Below are 16654 nucleotides of genomic sequence, written 5' to 3'. Positions count from 1 at the left end.
ATGACGGTGATTCAGAGCATCTGCATTGAGTTGAAAAGCTTGACGAAGAGTGCTATCCAAAGGATAAGGGGAAACAGATGACATTCTGAGCGGTGGGGAAAAAAAGAAAGGAAATCAAGGACAAAGAGCAACCAGGCACCAGCGCAGGCCAAAGGACCAAAAGGAGATAATAGCAGATGAGGAGACTTGAAGCTGAACAAGTAAGGAATTAGGAGAAAGAGGAGGAAACATATGTGGTGAAAACACAAATAGGGAAATCCAAAATTTATAGGAGAAGGAAGCAGAGTCCAGGAGGAACAAACTAAGTGAGAACATTGGGGCTTTACAGGGAGACCGAACGATGAAGATATATTGAGAGGGAAACTTGGAAAAGATGAAAGATGGCAAGGGAAGATAATCATTTACACTTATTGAAGAGAGGAACCTGGAAAACCCAATAGCAGAAAAGAAAGTGAGGAGAAAAAGCATCAGAAAGAAGAAGAATACGCCATTACTTGAAGAAAGAGGATTAAGCAGACGCAATGAAGGAATGTTGACCAATAAGAAAAAACATGAACAATCGTAAATAGGATTAGCGTAATTAAGAACCCTATCGTAGCAGTGATGATTGAAACAACTAGGGAAGGAGAAAAGAAAACAGGAAGATTGCAAGGGGAAGAAAATTTCGAACGAAAGTCAACCCAGAAAACATAGATCAGAAAGCACTCTTCTCATTGGAGAAGGGAAGACCATATTCTCTTTCTAGAATCTCTCTCTAGAAAGTTATTTTTCCAGTTCTTCCGGGGATGTGTGTTTTTACCAACCCATCAATCAAACAGTAACTAATATAATCTATTTTTTATAGTCACTGATTCTTTTCTAAATTACTTGTATTAAATAATTAAATATCACAATAATATTTGTTACTTATTAATAATACACCTATATATTTTATAAAATGAGTAAGTAGTTATTACCCATTAATTTCACACATACATCAATTCTACCATTTTATATTTTAATAAAATAATTTAAAATATTTTTTGAAATATCAGTTTTTAAAGAAGTTTTAACTGAAAGTATTTTGGAAAATATACGTCATATTTATGATTATTACATAACTTAACTAATTTTTTTAATTTAATCAAAATGATAAATAGGTATTATATTAAGAATTAAAGGGTACTTATTTTTAGAAAGGCTAAAATATATATTTGATCATTTAACTTTATGTAAGGTTTTCAGTTTGATCCCTTAACTTTAAAAAGTATACTTTTAATCCTTTAACCTCAAAATTGTTAATCTTGAATGATAATTTTTTATACCAGTTATGGTTATTTTGAATATTAAATTTAATATGTTAACATTTAGTAATATTTTATCAGCATTTAAGGGTTCAATATCATCATGTTTTGTTAATAGGTTTAGGATTAAAGGACTAAAGGTTACTTTTTAAAGTTAAAAAACTAAAATAAAACATTGTGTAAAATTAAAGGACTAAAAGTATACTTTAACTTTTTAGAAAAGAGGAAAACAACAACAAAATAAAGAAATAATAAAAATAGCTAAACTTTGATTTGGGGTCTTTGCCTAGAAGGTATGAATGAAAACTAAACTGCGGTTTTAAAAGTAATTTTATAGAGTCCAAGATAAATATGTAAGAAGAATGCGAAAGTTTTCTTTTTTTAAGTGCTCTTTGGACACATCCCGAACATCAACGTAATCACCCTACTGAAATAAAAAAGGGGAAAGTATTTTACAAAGGGGCCAAAACCGCAAAAGCTTTTCTTAATGGAGTTACCTGAGAGTTTTCGAAACGCTATTTCTTCACCAATAAAAGAGAAAAGAAAATCCAAAACAAAAATTGATTAATTTGTTTTTCTGGTTAAAAAAAGATTAAGCTTTTGATTAGTGGGCTATGTTTCGCTAACACGTGTGTGAAACAGACAAATAGCACAGCAAAGTTATTCGGGCACCAAAAACAAAAAGGCAAGACAAAGTAAGGCTATCAGTATGTCATTGGGTTTGAAGAAAAAAGAAATTCAAAGAGTCGGTTCCAGTTACTGTCATCAAGAAATCAGATCAAGGGAGAAAGGCAACTCATACCCATTATCAATACACCAATGTCAATATGGCTATTCATGTTTCCTTTCTACTATATTTTTGGATTTGTTATTTGACGAAGATTCTTTATTTATGGAGAGTCACTAGCTTTGACAACTTTTTTTTTTTTTTTTCATTTTCTTATCGAATCTTTGCTACGCCTGCGGTTAAACATGCTTCCGTTTGACGCAGAGCAAATATTTGAGGCGTCTTTTAAACACCAAAAACAAGCGGAACCCAGCAGTCAGCTTCTCTCATTTTAAAATCTGTTTTTCCTGAGCATGTTTGCCATTTAACTACAATTTCAGGTGTGGGTTTAAGTGAAGATACTACCTGCGGTCCTTGATTTCAGATGCGTCTATCAGAAGCTAATCCCAGAAAATGCATGTGACTTTCATACTTTTTTCTTTGCAATCAAGTTTCAGAGAGAACAGAGGAAATCTTTGTTTGCTGTCAGCGGTCTCCCTGAAATGTAGAAACTGGAATTGTTTAAACTTCAAAGTTTTCCAAGTTCATCAGAAGAGACTCATCTTAAAGGTTTGTGCCTATTTATATATTTGGAGCCCTTTTAATTCTTCCACGCGGTCTGCTTAAGCTTAACAGACAAGAATTATTACAGGTCCTGTTTAGCACAGTTTATAAGTAACTTTTCAATAATAATTTACGGAATATAAGACAAGCACGTAAGAAAAATTTTTATTCCGATTTACATGAAATACGTTTATAAAAAATTTTCGTTGTGGACAGATCAAGTGAAAGATGTAAAATGCCTTCCCATGTTTCATGGAAAAGAAAAAGGAAGTGGTTGTACGGACAAACTACATCTTGCGTGTTACAGTGCATCTTGTGATATGGGGTGCAAGAATTGATGTGAACACACTGAATTTTTGTACAGATGCGGAGATGCCTGAGCTCTCCCTCTCTCCTCTCTCCTCTCTTGCAATAGTCTCGAGAGGTTGCGGATGTCTATTGTGAAGGATTGACTTTTGAATCAGATTCTGTCATTAAATTAGCTATTGTTTTATAATTGGGCCTGAGCAACTTGGTACTGTGATGTTTACAGTACGTCCTAGACGGAACCGTAGGTCATGGCTTGAGCAAAAGAGTTGCCCTTGTAATTGTAAATTTATCCGTGAGAAAATAAAATAAAAAGAAGTTAAAAATTATAATATTTTAATTCAGGTATCTAAAAGGTTAAAATCTCAAAGGAAGAAACAATGCTTGATTTGATATTTTGTAAATACAGTTAAATAACAAAAATGCCATTGTATCAAAAAGTTTATTAACAAGTTGTGAACAGTCAATGACCAAAATTAAACAGCAAATGACAAGAAATGTACTGACAATGTGAAGTTATTTGTTAAAAATTTGTGAATTAATAATGATAAGTGTTGAACAAGCAATGACAAAAAATATACTAGTAATGACAAATTTGATAATTTTTTTTAAAGAAAATATGATACAAAAGCATTTTAGTTATTTGGTTATATTTACAAAATATTATATCAGGCACCATTTTCTCTTCTAGAATTTTAATTTTGATCTCTTAGATACCTGAATTAGAATATTATAATTTATGTTTATGTCATTTTCCCTTCATCTATTTATGTTCGGGTATGAAGATTTTTGGTATTTTAAATGCCTAAATTTAAATTCAAATTTCATGTCACTTATGCGCACCTGTATATTTGGGTGTGTATCGGGGTGTTCACGGGATGGGACGGGACTGCTCGTCCCAGTGAAACAGGAACGGATCCCGTGTCTAGTTCCGTCCGCTTTTTTTTTTTTCCCACCCTGAATTTACCTTTTCTGTTAGGACAAGATGAGGCCTCGTTTTTTTTTTTTTTGGGGGCAAGGTGTTTTCTCTTTGTTAAAGGGCCTTTGCAATACTTTTAAATTGACAAAAAGTCCTCTGGTCCGTTATACATAATAATAATGATCAAAGGCTGATCTATTTAAATAAAAAACACCATCACCGTAGCAATAATACACGCCATATCTGAGCAGTCATAATATTACGAAGGTTTGAGAATTAAAACAACAAATCATTACTCATATCAACTAGGACAATGATTACTTCATAATATATATTGAAAATACTAAAGTGTGCGTCAAAATCCTGCGCCTTTGAGGAAAATAGGTAAACTGTAACTATAAATAAAATCCTGCAGGGATTGCCAAACCAATGTCTTTTTCTTTTTCATTAACAGAGGGTGTTTCTATAGTTCTACTTTCAATTTCACTATAATCTTCTTGAGCAGTTTGTGCATTCGACATTTTTAAAATTAATTAAATTTCTTTTCTACATAAATAGGAAAAAGAGCACAAATAATTTAAAACTCAAATTGCTAAACTAATCAATTTACCCCCTCACAGCAAACAACAAACTGACAACAAACACAATACATATCATTTAACTATGCTCAATTCGAATCATGCACGGATGATGTTTCCATTAAATGATAATATATCTCCAGTCTAAGTCTTAACTGTATTTCACTAGTGAAGCCAGTCAAGCCACAGACAAAAAAAGTCACAATTGTTTGAATTTTAAAAAAAAAAATAGGAGAGAGACAGTTACCTATGTCTCGCAGATGAATTGATACAGGGGACAGTTCACAGCAAAGGCACGGGCACGAGAATTTTATATCAGGGCAACGCAATTTATATCAGTCAGGCCCTCGAGGTGCAATCAGCAAATGGGTATCTCAAATACAAGAAAATTAGAAGCAGGATTAGCATGGGAGTATTATTCTTTTTGACATTTAGGAGATTGCAAAGCACCCTTACCTCAGTGATTGTCAAGGGTGGGGAAAGAGACTTGAAGCAACCGTAATCTCTAGACTGGAAGAAGAAGACGGCGGGAGAGACACAGGCGTCAGAGCGTTGGCCGAAGAAAAAATCCTTGAGAATGACGAGATCACGAGAGGGCACAGCTAGCGATCTATAGACTAGACTGACCATGCGAGAGGCTGATCCATAGGGAGATCTGTAGGAGAGTAGGAGCGCACTGTCGCGGGAAGCCAGTTTAGAAATAGCCCCCTCTAGCACTCTGTCCCGGCAGGCTTGTGAGCCCGGTGCCTTGAAGAGATTATTGAAGTTGATGATCGATTCCTCCAATACCAGTAACTGCAAAATAAATTCGACCTGAGGAAGTGATCTTGAAGGCGGCAAGGTAACAGGGGAAGCGCTGAAGGTTTGCGAAGGTCGCATCGCAGGGAGCCGAGGAAGGAAAGAACAAGGAGTGAACTGAAGGGGAGGCGCCGAATTGGTTTAGTAATTTAGACTATTAGAAATCAAAATTTAGGGCAAGTCATTTGATAGGGAGGTTGGTAACTCGGTATATTTGTAATTTTTTTCATACATAGTATATACCCCAGGATGGGACGACCCCATCCCACGGTATATTCTATCCCTTCCTGGTATTGTCCCATCCTGCAAATTTTTTTGTCCCATCCTGTCCTGTCCCAAAGTTATCGGGATCGGGATGGACCCATCGGGACGGGACAATTTAAACACCCCTAGGTGTGTGGAAATCTCTATATGCCCTCATGTAAGTGTTTTTTTTTTTTTCCGCCCCTGCACTCATGTACTTATTAGACTCCCTTGATTGGTATATTGAATTTTTTAAAAAAAAATCTTTGCATGTATTTATGTTGATATATTGTAATTAGTTGTTTTTTGTATTATAAATCACTTGTAAAATCCTCATGCATTTTATGATTTGCAAATAGTATAGTTTGAGGTTGGCAAAAAAAAGAAGAAGTAAATAATATAATTTGACATAAAAATTTTATCTCTATTTTTTTAATAAAAGGACGAATTTTATTATAAATTTATATTAATATATTAGTGGCAAGGCTCCATTTTAATCATAAAATCATGAAAAAAATGACCACAAAATACCATATAAAAATCAAAAAGAAAAAACAAACATCCAAATAAGCAAAATGACCAAATGTGCATGAGATATCAATATGGAATTTTTAACTTTTGAAGGAATAACTTAAATGCCCATCGAGTAAGAGAAAAAGAAGTTGAAGGTGAAAATCTTCTAAACAAAAGAAGACATTGATGAAACATATGAAGAAGGAAAAAGGACATTGGAGCAACATGTCTAAAGCTGGAAAGAGGCAAGTCTAAGTTGGTAGTCTTTCAAAATGTTATTATCTTATTTCTCCACATCACCATTATGGAGACATTATTGATTTGGTGGATTTTGGTTGTGGGTAAAAAGATTTATAATAAGAGAGGGAGCGAGCATGTGCCATTACATAAGTGAGTAAAAGTTGATGGTGGGGTTTGGGTTCTTCATTTTTGTGACTCCTTCATAGTAAAATCGGGACGATTTTGTTGGTAACGAGGGTTTATATTTAGTATTTGGTGAGGATGAGATAATGATGTGCCGGAAATTAGAAAATAGTGCCAAGCAATTACGTAGCTGTGAAGTTTGCGTGCAAATAATAAGAATAAGGTGGTTATTGTTGTTAAAATCAATAATAGAGTTGTAAAACCCTGTAATAAAGTTGCGAATAGGAGAAGAGTATGAGTGTGTGTTTTAGGTGTCACATATGTTGATGAAAATTGATTGTTGGAGAGCTTAATTTTTTAATTTATGGTTGTTTGTTACAGGTTAGCAAGTTGTGATGCCTTCTAATATTGGATCAACATCTTCAAAGAGGTTTGCTTGTTATTTTCATGTAGGTGGGAAGTTTATAGAAAATGGTGATATTGAAGTTAAATACTATGCATAGATTGTCATAGTTGTGACATTAAATACACTTTGAGTTTTGATGATCGGGTATTAGTAGGTCTCATAGATGATGGTGAGGTTAATAATCTATTTGAATATAATGATAGTAATACATATATTTATATAGCACGTAAAGGTAATGATAATGTGAAGAAAGAAATGGGTGATCCCGAAATGCAAGTGACAATTTTTTTTTGGTTATGAAAGTTGATAGTTGTTATAATATTGTAATAAATTTCTTAACAAAATTAGTAATTATACATTGAAGATCTCAAAATTATTGGGACTATCACAACATAATGATGTGTCTACATTAGAGGAAAATGCTTTGGAAAATGCAAGTTACGGAGGCGGTGGAGGACCTAATTTAAACCTATCATATTGAGTAGTAAGTGCACTAACACATTTACCGAAGATGAATTCTTTGAAATGGAAGGAAGTGTTGTTAAGACGAAACTAGACTTTTGCACATGCAAAATATTTCAAGAAGAAAGTACATAAGTTTAGTATTATAAATAAGTTTGAGTACAAATATGTGAAAAATTATAAGGACAATATATATATGTAAAATGTAAGGTTGAAAGTTGTCTAAGGAGGATTAGTGCGAGAGTAGGTAGAAAGAGTACCACCTTTTTTCATATGTCGACATTCATAAATAAACATGTTCATAATACTCAAGATAGTTTTCACGTGACACATAATGGATCAGCTAGCTTGACATTATCAATCATAATTGATGAGGTAAGAAGTGTCCAAATGATATAAGGAAGAGTTTGAAAAAAGATTATGGTGTGAAATTGATATATAAGCAAGCACATAGGACAAATAAAAAAGCATTAGAGGACACATATGGTAAGCTTGACCAGTCTTGTATGTTTATTTTATGGATATGTGAATGGCTAAAGGAAACAGATAACAAAACTGTGGCAAAACAAGTAGCTAGTATAAATAACACATTTAAGCGTGTATTCATAGCATATCGGTATTGTATAAAAGGCTTTATAGCTGGTGCTAGACATGCATTATACATTGATAGAAGTCATTTAAGTGGACTGTACAAAGACATGTTACTGTCAGCCTCTGCTTATGATGCTGATAATGATTTATTACCTTTTGCAATCGCGATTGTAAAAGGAGAGACATTTAAAGATTAAAACATGGTTCTTATATATGATTAAAGAGATAGTTGGTTTAATGGAATTGATAATTGGGTCAAACAAACACAATGCAATTATAGCTGCCGTGCAAGCAATATTTGACAGTGAGAGGCATGCATATTGTTATAGGCATGTGAAGGAAAACTTCAGTGCACAAATGATTAAATTAAATATAAGAAAGACTAGTGGGAAAAATAAGAGAGGAGGGACTACAATACCTAGATACTATTACACATGCAATGCTTGACACTGAGTTTGATGGTGTAATAGATAACATGAGAAAATTCAATCCACAATTATTTGAGTGGCTTCTCAGCCATGGTGATGTTGAAAGGTAGGCCTTAAGTAAATTCTCATTTAAGCAATGGGACAACGTCACAACAAATCTTGTTGAGTCATTCAATGCTTGGATATTGAAGGAGAAATGATATAATGTTGCCTAATTTATATATGAGCATTGTAAGAAAGTGGCAAAGAAGATGTATGTAGCAAACATAACAATGAATAATTGAAAAAATAGTATAGGCCTAAACATAGATGTAAAATTGATAGATTATGTCGCTAGATCAGCACGTATGTTGAGTGTACTTTATGGAGGAGGTAGAGCGTGTGTCTACACAGTAAAAAAAGATGTGCATGTTGATCTTAGTTTAGGTGGATGCAGTTGTGCAACTTGGCAAATGTCCATGTTCCCATATTTGTGCAGCTACCAAGGCTGTTAATTGTAATATGTATGACTTTGTTGATAAATGCTACAAGATTACATCACAGCAAAAGATTTATGAGAGGACTATGATTCTAGTAGTGATAGTCGACATGCCAAATCCTAACAACTATTGGGTGAAAAATATAGTAAGTCAAGTGTTCTTGGCACCACCTTTAACTAGTTGACCACCAGGAAGGCCTAAAATAAAAAGACAAAAGTCACAGTTCCAAAACAAGAAGATCTATCATTGTAGCGCATGCCAACAAGTTGGCCACACAAGAAGAACATACAAGAATCCAAACTCAACTTGAAGTTTGATGTCAATAGATATGATCATTTTTTAGTATAACTAGATGCTGTCAAATCCTTCTTAATTTTTTTGAGAGAAGGGTTAGTAGATAATGTATCCCATTTGTAGAATAAATAGGATATGTTTTGTGGCTTAAATGATAAGAAAATATTAAATGTTGGTCTAATCTTAATGTTAACTTGTCATTTCAATATATGTGATATAGCTACTGTCATAAGCTTGCTGGCTTTTGATTTGATAAATATTGTAATGTGAATGGTAAATTCCATTATATATGTAGTTAATTATGAAATTTAATAGTTTAATGCTTACTGTGATGTGCTTTAGGTGCACATGTCCACTAAATGGTTTATTTATATTTACAAGTTACTCATTTCCTAAAAACGGGTTGCAACTCCCCTTGACGAAATGATCGCTTTCATTACTTGAATTGTAACTCCCATTATGTATTTAGTAAAATTCTGCCCAAATGGTTTATTTGTGGTTAAAAACAAGTTACTCATTTCTTAAAAATAAGTTGCAGCTCTTATTGACAAAGTGATCATTTTTATTACTCGAAATGTAACTCTCATTATGTGTTTAGTAAAATTTTGGGCAAATGGTTTATTTTTTGTTAGAAACAATTTGCTCATTCCTTGAAAACGGGTTGCAGCTCCTATTGACGCAGTGGCCACTTTCATTACTCGAATTGTAACCCCATTATGTGTTTAGTAAAATTATGTGCAAATAGTTTATTTGTGATTAGAAATAAGTTGCCCATTTCCTGAAAACGGGTTGCAACTCCCATTGACAAAGTGGTCACTTTTATTACTCGAATTGTAACTCACATTATATATTTAGTAAAATTTTGTGCAAATAATTTATTTGTGGTTAGAAACAAATTGCTCATTCCCTGAAAACAGGTTGCAAATACTATTAACTAAATGGTCATTTTCATTACTCGAATTGTAAATCTCATTACATGCTTAGTAAATTTTTGCTTAAATGGTTTATTTATGGTTATAAACAAGTTGCTCATTTCCTAAAAACGGGTTGCAAATACTATTAACAGAATGGTCACTTTAATTACTTGAATTGTAAATCCCATTACATGTTTAGTAACATTCTCCTTAAATGGTTTATTTGTGGTTAGAAACAAGTTGCACATTCCCTGAAAACAGGTTACAACTCTTATTTACGCAGTGATCACTTTCATTACTCAAATTATAAATCCCATTATGTATTTAGTAAAATTATGCGCAAATAGTTTAAGAATGCTAGGAAATCAGGCAGCTTCACATTCCCTAAAAACAAGTTGTAAATCCCTTTACATACATCTGTAAGTCAAACATCATCAAACTTAAATAATGCAATTTTTTGCACTAATGCTACATGCTTAATCTTCCTAATTTACTACTATCACATGCGCTATTTTTTGTTCATTGTGGGTTCTTTATATGAAAGAAATATCAATGCTTCTTCACGCCTTGAATTGAGGTCATGGTTAACTAGCCACTACATCAAGTTTTCTTTAAAATCAGCAACATTTTCTTTACTATAGTCAAGCATCACACCAGGCTCCCATTTGCTTAGCCATATTAATATAGGAACGGAACAATCTCACTTGCACATGGCAACAATTTTTATGAGTCAAAAACAGACTACCATTCATACATTATTGTATCAAGAACCTAAACCACTCACAGATCGAGGAACAGGTGCCCAAATAATATCATTCATTTTCTTCTTTTCAATAATGTTAGGCTTTACTATGTCAATCATGTCATAAAATCGATTTCTCTACACATTGCATTTGCAAAACAAATTGGTGAATAAAAAGAATTTCACACAGGAAGAGTAACAATATCTTTACACATCTAGTGACCATGGTCATAATATCATCATCAATTACACCCTTCTTCTTACTGTTCTTCTTAGCATCAAAATTTAGCTTCATTGAGTCTAGCACATAGAAATTCATCGTTTTAGGCTCAAGCACAAGACAGAATAGTGAGCACCAATAAGTGTAGGTCTAAATATCAAGTCACAATCTCGTATGTTGTAACCAACATAGTTAGGCAAAAATTGCTTATGTTGTTTTGCACCATCCCACCAATGTGGGTTCGCAGCCATTATTGCCTAGAACATTAATCTGTTAGTCATTTATCAGCAACAATCCACTAAATATTTCAGTAAGCTTACCACAAAGTCAACATAAAAAATGTGTTGCTTCACTTCTCCTTCGCTCTTCATATCAGCTATCAAAGTCTTGCACACAATTGACATCAACTGTATGCAAATAAATTTTAGTTTTCCCTAAGCTAAAACACAGTATAAAATAAAAAAGTTAAACTACCCAACCCAATAACTTAGTCAGTTACTTTTTGTCTTAATTCCACCAAGTGTCTTTAGCTGGTCTCAAGTAATATCTCTATCAGATATTTTAACTAAAGGTTTAAAAATGTGTTGTCAATATCATTATGTGTATAGTTAGTCAGTAAACAAATTATAATTAATATCGTTAAGGGTACATCAAATAAGAACTTATTTGTCACCCTCCTTACTTGAATAAATGCAGGAAATTATTTTGAAAAACTTGTCCTTAGGCTTTGTGGTCCTCTTTTTGCTCTTAATAGGCCTTGTCAAAATCTATGGAGAATTTATGGCCAACTTCATCTCCCTTTGTGATTGCTTGGGGTGAAATCCCTTGTCCATGGGGGAAGTTTCAAAGAAATCCCTATTTCCTATTTGTATTCCTTCTTCCTCAACATCAATTGTGTTGACCTCGTTTGAGTCATCTCCATGATCATGTACCTGATCTGAGTCGTCATCATCATCGTCATCGTTAAATGCATCATCATCTCTCCTATCATTATCTGCACCTTCATCTTCTTCCTTATATTCATCTCCAACTTTAATAGGGTTATCATCTCCCATGATACGATTTTCCTCCATCATTATCTATACCTTATGTAGCTCCTCTTCTACTATACTAATAAGTCTTTTATAGCTTAAATCAATTATAGTCATCAACCGTTCATGTTAGTTCCGCAACTTCTATATCACATTATTAAAAAAGGTCAAACATTTTTTTTTTCATGACATTACTAAAATTACCAAGGAAAACATATACAGGGTGTAAGTCAGCCAAACTTTTACTTTTTTTCTCCTCATTCTCAACCCTAACTTTAGTGCCCTTCCTCTCATACAATACGTCTTTATAGCCCTCCCTTTCTTTCTTTGTCATATCCCTTATCTTCTTATTAGTCCAGAGCTGAATAACATTCATTAACCCATGCTTAACAGCTTTAGACCATGGGAAGCGCTTAGCAAAATATAACTACAACACCAAATTATTAACTTTTTAATCACATGATTCAAGCAAAAAATAAAAAAAAAACAAAGGCAATAAATACATACCAACAAGAGTTAGATGCATTCTCCGACATTCCAACTCCCTTCATCATTGTCTGTTTTTGGCTATCTATATACTTTGATATAATCTTCCATCTCTTTCCACAAGTTGTTCATGATGTATGTGGCCTAATCAAATTAGTGAAATCTATGCATGGTTACTAGCTTGTCACTTACAATTATTTGTGAAGTAGGACTTAGAAAACTCCTAAGTGTATACAACATAAACAAGAATTCAAAGTTATCTTCCTTCTCCCCAGATTTGGTGTTTTTGAGTATTTTGGTAAAAGAGACTTTACTATATTCATTCTTCAACATTCTTATGTTTAATCATCATCATCCACGTCCATTCTTACCTTTTCCCTTGTGTGGAGTACATTCGGCAACTCTGCAGCATCTTTTGCTTCTATCTCCTTGATTTGCTTCCTTATTCTAAATTGATAGGTAGGCGGATTATATGATTGAAGCATACATACTATGAGGTTACGAGGGATTCTCTCACATCCTATGTTAAGCAAATTTGAGAGTCCTAAACTTTGCACCTTGGCTTTCAATCTTTCATCATTATTTATAAATTCTACCTATGACTTATATTGTCAAAGTGAGTAACGGGTGCTAAAAGAAACTTTTTTCATCCGTTTCTTCTTCATCCCTTGCTTCCTTGATTGCTTAACCTTATCACTATATTTCTTTCTTTCCTTTGGTGGCAACTGCTTCAACAACTCCCTAACTTCTTGTCTCATATTCCTAAACTCCTTTCTCGACTTAAAATTCATTTTGAAACAACATGTACCCATTCTTCATTTCTCCACTTGGCTCTCCTTCTCCTTCTCCTTCTAATACCATTTTTTCCTCTTGCAATAACACCACTTCATAGTCATTCATTATACTATATTTTCTTTAGAACAATGTCATCAATTTTATTAATAAATGTAGTAAATTTCATTAACAAATAACCTAAATCCCATTGCCCAATCAACTGAATTTGCTTCACAACAATGTTGTCATTTCCATAACAAATTTGGTTACTTCCATTAACAAATTTGCAGAATTGTAATAACATGTCAATTTTATTTGTTTACAGTAAAGCTGTCATTACCAATACAAATATAGTCGTTTACATACCAAGAGTTGTTACTGTTTACGACTTACCCCGTGAAATTTACTACTGAGGTAATAAAATTTATTACTGATTTTCAAATTAGCAGAACATGATAACCTTTGTAAATTTAAGCCATAAAAGGACAAAATTTTTAGCCTAAACTATTCTCTCAAAATGGAAGTAACTCCATGGTTGCCATGCATGAAGACAAAGTTTAACTAAATTGAACTTCCTTAAAATCTCATCTTATCCACATAGAAAGCTATACTCTTCTTACCTGAGTCAATAACGCAGATGAATTATCATTTTCAGTTAGTTCATTTCCCTCAAATCAAAAGAAAACAATCAACGCAACAAAAGCCATGCTCTCTTCCAATTAAAGGCCACTCACTAGGGATTAAACACTATAAAACAGAATTATTGTCAAATGTGAACACAAGTTAACACATGAGTAAAAAGATGGAAACAACTTTTTTGAAACTAAAGCAACTTATATATGAAGAACAAAGATAGAACCAGAAAGAGAAATGCTCGACAACGATATTTTTAGCTTTGGGGACCCATTAGAAATACTCTATAAAGAACAATATTCAAGCTTCTTACCAGTTTATCACAATCGGTGTTGCTTCAGTGACCTCCTCGGTGACAGCAATCTCATAGAGTATGAGTTACTTCAGACAAGGCAATGTACTTCAACAACAGCAACCAACTTCAACAATGATCGGAGGAACTTGGGTTTAGTTTGACAAGGAACTTGGGTTTTCTTTCTGCACATTCATTGTGTTTCTCCAGGTACTCATCTACTTAGGATAAGAAAATAACAGACAATGACAAAAGAAAACCTCCAAAACCAAGAGAGGAATGTCTGACTGCATTTATTATAAAGGGGAAAATGAACTATCCCTTCAGACATCAAAAATAGGGTTCTAGCCTTCTACTTATTTGTAGCAAATCTTGCATAAATGATAGCAGTCACATTGCCATAGACTTGTAGTGCCCTAGGAATGTGAAGTCACATAAGACTGGATGACTTTCATTCTGTGCTCGAGAGAACATAACTCCTTACATGGGTTACTGATATGTAATCAAACTGGTTCATCATATATATATATATATATATTGTTGACTGCTTTAACAAACTTTAATTGTGTGTCCTAAAAGAACAGAACCCTTTTCCATGCTGTATGTAATTTATACTACCTCCGATCCTAATTATAAGAGCCAGTTGACTAATTTGAGGAGATTAAGAAAGTAAGTTGAGTTAGTTATTTGTCCTAAATAAGTATTGTCTTTCATAAAATATCCTTGCTAATCAAGTGTATTAACTAGAACTATGATTATTGGAAGGACTATCTCGGAAAAAATTGAGTAAATATGAGAGACAAAATGGATTGGGGTTTTATATTTAGGACCAAAATAAAAGTCAAACAGGGTCTTATATTAAGGACTAGAGGTAGTATATCATTTGAACTTTTTACTGATGTGAATTCTGTTTGACATGCGGCTTAGAAAAGAGAAAGACATGATAAATTGTTCACAATCCCAAATTTTTGAGCTAATCCGGGTACGTCACACCAGATTGAGTTCAAGCTGTTATATTACATTATGTTTAATCAGGCATTTTACATATTTTTGTAGGGAGAGTGGGAATGTAACATTATTATCTGATACTAGTCTGATTTTTGCCATTGATGCAGATAATAGAACTGCATGAGAAGTCATTATCAGAGACTAGCATAAAAGATAAGAAACACATACAGAGGTTGGAAGAAGAGCTATTGAACTGCTCTCAAAAAATAGGTAGTTTGTCATGTTTCTTAGCTTTAGATGCTCTTTGAATGGGTTCTTTCTGTGAAAGTAATTAAAGCTCTTTCAGATTATTGATAGATTGAAAGTAGTCCATGTTGTCAATTCTGTTTTATTTATATGCATATAAGTTGCACGTCTTTACCCTCATAAGTGAACCTTTTGTGCAACAGATGATTGCCGTTCAATAACATAGCATTTTTTTTCGTTCTTTTTGGCCAGCAAATTAAGTTGTAATAATCATCCATTTTCGATGAATTTGATTTATCTATTGGGTTTTTTTTTTTGGGAGGTTTTTACTCATTGGCTTTATTTGATCATACTTGATACAGATTACCTTAACGATCAGCTTAATGGAAGGAACACGGAGGTCAAATACCTGCAAGAGCTTGTTTACAGCTTTAAACTGAAGATAAAGGATATGGAAGGCTTACAAGATGAGGTTATCAGGTTAAAAGAGGAGCTGCAGAGATCCAATTCTGAACAACTTTTCTTGTTGAAGGAATTAGTGACTAAAGAAATGGAATTGGAGAAGTCAACACTGTCCGTAGAGAGATTGAAGGAATCAATTTCATCCATGGCATTAGAGTCTGAATGTGAGGTAGAGTGCATGAAACTTGACATGATGGCCTTGGAGCAGAGTCACTTTGAGGCTAAGAAAATACAAGAGGAAACTCTGGAGGAAAACACTAGAATGAGTAGATTGATTGGAGAGCTTCAGTTTAAATTTCAGGAAGCCCAAAAAAATATTGTCTCTCTGAATGAGGAAAATAAGAAACTTAAGAATAAGATTGATGCCGTCAATTTGAACACTAGAAATTTTTCTCAGAAGGTTGAAGAGTGGCTAGAAAAGAAGGACGGATCACAACTCAATGGTCAGTCTTCCTTGAGCGGACAAGAGAAGGTTCAGACATATCAAAGGATATAAGGTATACAATGGAAGGTGTTTGGTTTTTCAGCTAATCTATGTAACAAGTGTCCTGTTAAGTATGCTATCATAATTGTGTTATAATGGAAGGACAATGGTTTTCCTCTATGGTGGTCAGCTTCTGACTCTGGCAGTTTTGCTTGATCTTTTATTTGATAGTTTCAGAATGAAATTGCCAATTTCTCTTCTTCAAGGGCATAAAATCAAATCGGGCGTCTCTTTCTACTTTCTTCTTCTTTCTTGCTAATAAATGTTCTCCCTTAAAAGAAGCACTGATTAGTAATATTTCAGAGCCACAGTGTCTTTACTTTTATCATTAAGTGGATGCCTGATATTGTAAGCATTAAACTTATTACACTTTACTTAATTGCTCCTTTTACTCTTTTGAGATTGTATGTTTAAATGTAGGGATATAGA

General features: G+C 33.5%; 1 protein-coding gene and 1 long non-coding RNA gene across 2 annotated transcripts; both read left to right on the top strand.

Annotated features, from left to right (window-relative positions):
* The first annotated feature begins 15030 nt into the window (after positions 1–15030).
* Positions 15031–15661, top strand: LOC114713197 (uncharacterized). Its single transcript, XR_003737312.1, has 3 exons — positions 15031–15067; positions 15201–15303; positions 15642–15661. It is a non-coding gene; the product is annotated as an uncharacterized LOC114713197 (long non-coding RNA).
* Positions 15662–15730: 69 nt separating this feature from the next.
* On the top strand, positions 15731–16237 carry LOC114713230 (uncharacterized). Its single transcript, XM_028897825.1, has one exon. It carries the CDS (start codon positions 15731–15733, stop codon positions 16235–16237), a length of 507 nt encoding a protein of 168 aa, XP_028753658.1.
* Positions 16238–16654: the final 417 nt, after the last annotated feature.

This window comes from Neltuma alba, unplaced genomic scaffold (assembly GCF_004799145.2).
Source record: "Neltuma alba isolate B1F8T4 unplaced genomic scaffold, ASM479914v2 tig00011420_pilon, whole genome shotgun sequence".
In the NCBI taxonomy this organism is placed as follows: Eukaryota; Viridiplantae; Streptophyta; class Magnoliopsida; order Fabales; family Fabaceae; genus Neltuma; species Neltuma alba.
Note: the sequence above shows the minus strand (reverse complement) of the source record. Positions and strands in the feature narration are given on the sequence as shown.